The 9,122-nt window shown below is 38.7% G+C and overlaps 1 protein-coding gene across 2 annotated transcripts in view; it reads left to right on the top strand.

The window, feature by feature from the left end:
• The window catches only part of Gpr85 (G protein-coupled receptor 85), a 5,544-nt gene extending 1,698 nt beyond the window's left edge, over positions 1-3,846 (top strand). The window contains exons 3-4 of one of the 2 annotated variants that reach the window (XM_028755959.1): positions 145-268; positions 1,219-3,840. In XM_028755959.1, the coding sequence (XP_028611792.1) occupies positions 1,389-2,501 (1,113 nt within the window). In that variant the 5' untranslated portion in view covers positions 145-268; positions 1,219-1,388 and the 3' untranslated portion in view covers positions 2,502-3,840. Of the gene's footprint in view, positions 1-144; positions 269-1,218 lie in introns of both variants that reach the window. The other variant, XM_028755960.1, reaches the window with a different exon arrangement.
• The last annotated feature ends 5,276 nt before the right edge of the window (positions 3,847-9,122 follow it).

The raw sequence follows: 9,122 nt of genomic DNA, 5'->3' as shown, positions 1-9,122 counted from the left end.
TCTCTCTCTCTCTCTCTCTCTCTCTCTCTCTCTCTCTCTCTCTCTCTCTCTCTCTTCCTCCCTCCCTCACTCCCTCCTTTCCTCTTTCTCTCCCTCCCTTCTTCAACCTCCCTTCCCCCTCCCCCAACTCCGTTATAAATCCAGGGGTGGTGGATTTCAGGTTTCGTAATGTTGCATGATGCGATCTGTATTTACCCGGGGATGTACCGGTTGGAAAATTAACATCATCGGATGCAGTTCTGCCTGGGCTTCCATCAGCATATTCCAGGCAAGTGAGAAGTGGCAAAGGAAACACGCTTCCTGGGAATAACAGAGGAAACTGATTTCCCTGGTGTGGCTCACAGGCACCTAGGAGACAATGTGCATTTTGTTTGAAAATAAAGCCACTTGTGATTTGCAACGGAGATTATCAGTGTAAATGAGAAGGGCTTAATTACCTAAGAAATACCGGTTCATGCTATATTCATTTGAATCCAGGCAGCCAAGGTTTACAACTGGAAGTGCATTATCCCTCTGGGTGTGTTTCCCTGGCCAATATTTACATTTACCATTTTTAATAATCATGTAGCTTTAAAAGAGACAGGATTTGCCCAAAAGAGGGGGTGGGGGTGGGGTGGGGTAGGGAGAGAAAGACAAAAGATTAAATCACATCGAATCACCGGACAGGTTTCTATTCATTTTGAAGTCTGGTGTTAAAATTATGCTTGGGGATTAATCAACAAATACTTTTATGCAGCATGAACAGTGGGCACTTGACTTAAAAGACATATATTTGCAGAGGTTCTCTGCATGCATATGAGCTGAGACGATTCCTTTAAACTACTGATGGTATTAAAAGAGCTCAAATAACTGTGGGTAGCCTCCTGTCTGCCTCCTCTTAACAATCTTGCAGATTCCATTGCAAAGCTAGTGATTAATTCTTGGGGCTGGCGGATTTTACAACTGTGGAACAATTTATTCCCTTCCTTCCTGAAGATGTCCAAGTCTAACTATATGGTGTCTAGAATAAGGACATTGTTAAGTTCACCTAGCTTAGAATGCTAAAACAGCCAGTAAGTACTCTGACATCTCAAATTGCTGCTGAAGCAAACAGTGCTGTTTAAAATGGAAACTTTACTTGCTTCCTCATAAAGGAAGAGCTTTAGGGTAGCACTGACATCATTACTTATCCACTGAAGAACTGATAGTTCTCTCTTTTTGTCTCTTTTTCTTCTTCAGCTATTCTGATGGCAAATCAAACGGAAGGAAAGAGGAAGCATGACCACAGACTGGATCTGATCTCTTTGTGGATTACATTTTCAGTAAAATGTATGGATCTATCTTTTCCTTGTTCTTATATCTAGATCATGAGACTTGACTGAGGCTGTCTCCTTATCCTCCATCCATCTATGGCGAACTATAGCCATGCAGCTGACAACATTTTGCAAAATCTCTCGCCTCTCACAGCCTTTCTGAAACTGACTTCCTTGGGTTTCATAATAGGAGTCAGTGTGGTGGGCAACCTTCTGATCTCCATTTTGCTAGTGAAAGATAAGACCTTGCATAGAGCTCCTTACTACTTCCTGCTGGATCTGTGCTGCTCAGACATCCTCAGATCTGCAATTTGTTTTCCATTTGTATTCAACTCTGTCAAAAATGGCTCTACCTGGACTTATGGGACTCTGACTTGCAAAGTGATTGCCTTCCTGGGGGTTTTGTCCTGTTTCCACACTGCCTTCATGCTCTTCTGCATCAGCGTCACCAGATACTTAGCCATCGCCCATCACCGCTTCTATACAAAGAGGCTGACCTTTTGGACGTGTTTGGCTGTGATCTGCATGGTGTGGACTCTGTCTGTGGCCATGGCATTCCCCCCAGTTTTAGATGTAGGCACCTACTCATTCATTAGAGAGGAGGATCAGTGCACCTTCCAACACCGCTCCTTCAGGGCTAACGATTCCCTAGGATTTATGCTGCTCCTCGCTCTGATCCTCCTAGCCACACAGCTTGTCTACCTCAAGCTGATATTTTTTGTCCACGATCGAAGGAAAATGAAGCCAGTCCAGTTTGTAGCAGCAGTGAGTCAGAACTGGACCTTTCATGGCCCTGGAGCTAGTGGCCAGGCAGCTGCCAATTGGCTAGCAGGATTTGGAAGGGGTCCCACACCACCCACCTTGCTGGGCATCAGGCAAAATGCGAATACCACAGGCAGAAGACGGCTATTGGTCTTGGATGAGTTCAAAATGGAGAAAAGAATCAGCAGAATGTTCTATATAATGACTTTCCTCTTCCTAACCTTGTGGGGTCCCTACCTGGTGGCCTGTTATTGGAGAGTTTTTGCAAGAGGGCCTGTAGTACCAGGGGGATTTCTAACAGCCGCTGTCTGGATGAGTTTCGCCCAAGCAGGAATCAATCCCTTTGTCTGCATTTTCTCCAACAGGGAGCTGAGGCGCTCTTTCAGCACAACCCTTCTTTACTGCAGAAAATCCAGGTTACCAAGGGAACCTTACTGTGTTATATGAGGGAGCATCTGTAAATCTTTAGCCTTGTGAAACACTAACCCTCTCTGCTAAGCAATTGTGGCCTGTAGCCATGTCTTGAGAAGAAAATCAAGAATGGGATCAGCAGTTCTAAGGATTTGGGCAACATTCTGCAGTCTTTGCAATAGTTCACCTATAATCCTATTTTAAAATCTCAGAGTGATCCTGCTGACTGCTGGCGAAGGTTTGTAATTAAGAAAGGACAGAACCACTGCCCTAAGTTTCTTTCTGTGGGTGAACACTAGATAACGAACGTAGCAGGTGCTAAGTATCAGTGCTAAATGCTGTGTATATCATTACATATGAAAAAAACTTAAAAAACAATTAGCATTGGACATTTTAATAAATTAAGTTGACATGAGGTTAATGTGTTGATAAAAGCTAATTTTAGAAGTTTGAAGACTTTAAAACATTTCATACTATTTTTGTTTTGCAAAGACTACACTACTGGGGGACTTAACAGTACTGTAATTCTTCAAAGATGTGCCATGAATTATTGGGGTACAACACTTTAAACACGCCTTGTAAGTTTGGGGGAGCATTCCAAAGCAGTATATTGGTTCCAATTAGAGTTTACCTTTTTTGTATTAATATATTGCTATTTCTAAATGCCACTTTCCTTCCCTACCAGTGAAATTGCTAGCATTGAACTGTATTATGTGTTTTTTGTTGATTCAGTAAAAAAAAAAAAAAAAAAAAAAGTTTCCAGTTTGTTTCTATTTTACAAATGCTAGATATCTGTCTGAAAGGCAACATGAGTGGAGTCAACTGACCAGAGATGAGGAGTTCTAAAAATGCAGAATAAACACGTGTTGCCTTAAAGGGTTATCTAGTATCCTTCATCTTCTTTAGCAGTGAAGCGAATAGTCATGAGGCATTGAATCAGTAACCAGCCCTGGCTATTCATTGGGAAGTGCATGGAAGAGCATTGAATACTTTCCCCTCTTCCCTCAAGTGGTTTGGAAGTAAATGTTCACACCATTAGGATAATGAGATTTTCTTCTGAGGTGTGCTACCCCTTCTAGTGTGTTCTAAGAAGCAGACAGTTGATATGTGTTTATATTGTAAGTCAGCTGTCAGGGGAGCCCACAGCCTTAGTATGACATCTGGCACAATTTGTGAAGCATTTATTGTATGGAAGGCACAGTCTTCTTTATACTTTCTGCACATTCAGTGTATTGGTCCTTTAAATTATTTCAGTTTTAACTTGTGAAAGCTTATAATATGATTTCTGGTATTTTAGAAATACATTAGATTCTGTGAGTCTCATTCTTTAAGATACAGATGTGTGAACTTCAATATAAAGTTGCATTTGCCAAAATTTATCTGTGTAGCCTGTTAATTTTCGTGGAATACATTTTACATTTTGGCATATAATTTTTTTTAATCTAGCATACAAGCACAAACTAGATAAATTTGCTTTATAATCACTTTTATTTTTGTAGCTACTATATTCTGAAACTGGAAATATATGAATGACAGCAGAAAGCTGACTTAATATTTAAAACCATTATTGAGTAGCCTTTCAAGTCCATACTTTTATTTATTATTATATGCATTTACAAATGAACACATGTCTAATGGTTTGGTTTGGAACTTTAATATAATTATTGCATTTTAGTGTACAGTCGAAATTTTGAGATCTAAATCTATTACTTGTAAGAATGGCTTGTAGGCTCAGTATTACAAAGACAGAGGACGTTGCTATTAGTTCTGTTGGTTTTCCATAGTTTGTTTGTTTTTGGAGGGATGTTTGTTTATTTGTTTGTTTTGCTTTTGTATATGAAAAATAAGATTAAGAACCTAATGAAACAGATTTTCTCATTGATATAGTACTTCTATAAACAGAATTTTAATATAAATAGAAAAAAGCAACTGAAAATTTCAATGTCTATGCAACTATTAAGCTTTTGCTCAAGCCATTATTAGTGAGCAGTCTAACCTCATGTCTACACCAAAGCTGACTTGATCTGGGACAAAATTTAATGCATAGCAGTGAGGTGGATCTAGCAATAAGAGCTCCTTGTTGGTATTAAAACCATTACCAAAAACAACCCAATAAAAATAATATTACCAAAACATGGTCTGTTAACATGTTTCCATCTCAAAATTTGCAGGAAAGACATATGACATTGATTATTTTCAGGAAGAACTTTGCTTAAAGTTTTGAATATCAATCTGAAATTTCAGCAATGATCTTGAGGCCTCACCAATCCATACTTCCATTATTTAGATCAGTGAACAGGTGTGGATTCAGTTTTGGGGATAAGACAGAAGAGAAAGGCAAGTGATTTTGCCTGACTCCACCTAGCTACTTGGACTACAACAGTTTGTATAAGTGACTGGTCCCAGGGAGGTTAGTGATCACAGCTAACTCTAGTGACTGTGTCTCTTGAACAACTTGGAATTTTCAGGTGAAGGCTGAATCAGTGGATCAGACACAGCCTCGGCTACCAATCAAGCTTTTAAGTCAGTAAGTAATCGTAGTAATCATAAAAAATAAAAATCTTCCCCAGTGTCTTTATGACAAAAAAAAACACATTAGCTATTTTGGCAACCATTTCAATAGTCAATAAAAAGAGTTGGTAATTAATTCAACTTGAAAAGGTTACTAATCCTCAATCCATAAAAATACATTCTCACTGGGGAGTCCATCTTCCCATTGAGAAAGACTCCTCATCAATAAACAATGGGTTCTTCTTGGACTAATTACAGTTCAGAGCTGAACAATCTTCACAATGTTTTTCCATCAGAGTGGTAATATTTTTCAGTGGATATGCCTGTGCTCCGCCATCTGGTTCACTCTGTACACAGTAGATTTTTATGTTCGTGGCTATGGAATCCCATACAGATATTAACTAAGGCAGATGGAGGTGAGTAGCTAGTCTGGTTTTCTACATAGGCATGAATCAAATAACAAAATGGATTATAATTGAAAAACATTAATTGTAAATACGAAAGTCAATTGACTATCTTCTTTACATGCTAGCTAATTGAATTTCGACATCATTCTCTATAGAATTAACTGATTTGTCATTGTTAACACATGGAAATAGCCACATTTGTATGGATATTTATCTGACTAGTCTCCTCATTTACTTAGTAAGTCTGTCCTAGGCTCTGAGGTTCATGTTGTGAGTATCGTAGAAAACATGACAGAATGATCTAACATTGAGCTTAGACACCTGGGAAAGAATCAACAGTAACAGTCTGTTGTGGGTGCTAAAATAATAAATACTTGTAGACTAACGACAGAATTAATGAGCACAAATTAAGTGTTTCCACCTTCTCTCTAATGCCTTATCTCCTGGTTTGCCTTGGAACGTTTTATATGTCCTACTTCCTCAACTCTGGGAAACCATTTGCTCTTACTAAGGAAAGTGGCAGGACCCTGTCACTCAAGCTTAAATGTATCACTGATGCTGTGTTTTGGAAATAGCTCCCATGTTGTTCACAGTTTGTATAAAAGTCACAGAGAGACATAAATGTAAAGCCTTTCCCCACCCCGCTGTGTCATAATTGTTTACTTCCACAGGACAGAATTTAATTCCTTCAAGAGAGGAGTCTTTTCTGCTATAGTCATAGCTCTCTCAAATCACCATGAAAATGTCTCAGTAAAGTGCAGTCAAATGACAAAACTTGTCCCTGTGCATCTTAGTGATTAGCACCACGGGGTTTGGGGAGGGGGGGTTTCCTTGGTGCCAACCAAAGATGGAAACAATATGTGAAATGAGGTGCATTTTTATTATTAAAATATTCTGCCCCTTTAAGATTTCTACTGCTCCTTATTGGGGGTGAAAATACAACTCCTGAGTGCCCCATAGCTAGAAAGTTGGTTTGGACTCCAACAGTTATTTCCACTGCAAGCACAATGAAATAGGTATATTTACGGAGACATGTACCTTCCACATAAGTCATTTAACTGCTGAACTGGGCTGCATCTGTGATTACTGCTGGGAAGTGGTACCTTGAAACCAAACTCTTCATTTTTCTATATTCACCATTAGACAGATTTGTGTTTTTATTTTCTTATTCCATGGGTAGCATAGTCTATAACTTGTTTACACACAAAATGTCACCTTGTATCAATTCCATGCTAGAAGGAAAAAAAAGAGCTAAGATAACAACTTATGCTTTCAAACACTGGCTAATGACACTAAAATCAAAGTAAAGTCTGTGAGTCTGAATTTTTTCCGTGGGGGGAAAAATAAATATATTACTTCTGTATTTGATAATAAATGTTTATCAATATTTTGAATGGAAAGTACAAGTTCTATTATCTGTCCATTAATAGAAATTTTACTGTCCTTCTCAATTATGGACATGCCATTGATTCTGTGACTTTCCTAGACCTTCAAAACCTTTATTTATCTCATATTAAAATGATAGAATTGCTCAAAGCTAAGGTGTGACTCCAAAGCCCTCACTCTGCTTAAAATTAAGGAGCCATTTGTAAATGGCCAGTTTAGTTTTGCCATAAGTCTAAATAGTCAAGTAAATTAAGAATATTTTTTAGAAAAATAAAGGAGCAATATAGGGAAATATGGAGATTTGAGGTGAACCAGGCTGACAAAACTTTTGCCTTGTGATGCAATATAACAGATTCCGAAAATAAATAGTAAAATCAAAAGCCTTTAACTTAAAAAAAGTTACATAAATAAGGCCTTGTTTTTAAACAAGGAAAGGAGCTTTCTAATCATCTCCTCTTGCCAGTGGATGTTGTCCACTAGCTGTTAAACGCTTTGAGTTAGAGGGCCATTTTCGATCACCAAGTCAGGAAGTTGATAAAGCACCAGATTCTCTTAAGTCTCCTAGAGGAACCCCAGGAGAATGTGTTTCCCTAGAAGTGGATGTACAAATAGAGCTCCAGGAAGCCACAGGTCAGTTGGAGGTTCACACCTGACCTTTACAGCCAGTTCCCACCTCCTTTTGCTGCCTCAGGACGCATGTGGAACAATGTGTCACAAATAGTAATGCTGATATTGTAATCCAGGACAAGTTTCATGCGGTTTTGGTGGATGTGAGGCGCTGAAGCATTTAACTTATGTGGGTATCCACTATTGATCGTAGGATGCGGAAGGACGGTATCTGTTATGCCACAGGCAAGGGATCGAAATACCAAAAAAAAAAAAAAAAATGGTAAAGTTGGATTGAGAACTGAGCTTGAAGTAGGCAAAGCTAGTCAGTTGCTTCTTTTTATAGACTTAGAGAAAGGGAAAAAACAATTAAAGAAGTGAAGCAGAATGTGTTCTTTTTTTGTTCATCAAAAACCATTAAATTTAATGTTTTTTCCCATGAAAATGAATTTCCTTCCCTTTTTGCTAAGCATTTGTTTATTGAAAGTATTTGTTTATTTGTTAATTGAAACACATTTTAATGATTGTGATAATCATTCATTATGCCCCTAGTTTAGATAGACTTTTTGTCAAGTGACTTCGCCTTTCTGACTTATCAATGGAAATGGGATTACAATAGTTTAAGAATTCTGGAGCTGTTGAGAAGATTCAACAAAAGCATCCCTGTGAGGCCCTGGCAGAGTCTAACATTTTAAATAAACTTTATGCTGCAAAGGAGCCTCATCATCTCACACTGAAGACATCCACAGAGTCTGAGACAATGTGCTAAGTGCTGTGAGGGAGACAGGTGAGATAAGTGTTAAAGAAACACAGACAAGCAATTAACTCTGTGAAGGTGGGGGAAGGGAGGGAAGGGAGGAAAAGTAGCAACTGAACGGGCTTTGCAGGGTAATCTTAACTTCATTGGTTTGACAAATAGAGCTGTTCAGATAGAGTAGCAACAGGATGGGCAAGCGAAAAAGACATGTGAAAAGCCCCTGATGTGTCCAACAGAAAACTAATCAAAGAATTTTATGTGAGTTAGCTGAAGCTGAGGGAGAGCCAGCGTGATGGAGTAGCTAAACACTTGAAGGTTGAAGCCCTTATTCTGCCTCTTACTAGTTAATATGGTTTTTTTTTTTGAGTTCCAATATGCTTATCTGTAAATTGTGGAGGAATTTACAGATAAGTAGCAATGACTACTTTTAAAATTATGCCTTGAAAAGTATTTGAAATAAGAACACTTTGTTACTTTACCACATGCCCAAGAATATCCTAAACATGTATCTGCTATTGACTTATTTGACTATCAAAGGTAGATGGTATTAATATTCATAGTTTGTAAATTTAGAGGCTGCGACAGAGAGTTAAGTACCCACACAAGTTAGTAAAGACAAGGGTAGCTGTCAAGTACCGTTATTCAGCCAAGCTAAACCTTCATTCATACAGTACCCAGGAACTGGATGTTCGTACATGGTGACTGCGGCTGTAGTTTCTACTGCTGCTGCTGTTTATGTTGAGAAAATCATTGTTGAAGGTTAGAAACTACAGGAAACAGAAGGAGCATAGCCGACAGAGAGAGCTCGAGGGCCTTTGGAACTCAGCTCCACCTTGCTTGTCTGCTTTCCTTTCCCACAGAGGCTCTGAAAGAAACAAGAGTACTGGGTTACTAAAAACCCATCTCTGCTTTCATGTAAGATTCTGCTACACCAGAAAGGAGAATCCATCAGGGGTTGGGTTTTTTTTTTTTCAGAAGGGCACTGCTCAG

Source organism: Grammomys surdaster, unplaced genomic scaffold, assembly GCF_004785775.1.
Source record: "Grammomys surdaster isolate TR1022 unplaced genomic scaffold, NIH_TR_1.0 126091, whole genome shotgun sequence".
Lineage (NCBI taxonomy): Eukaryota > Metazoa > Chordata > Mammalia > Rodentia > Muridae > Grammomys > Grammomys surdaster.
Note: the sequence above shows the minus strand (reverse complement) of the source record. Positions and strands in the feature narration are given on the sequence as shown.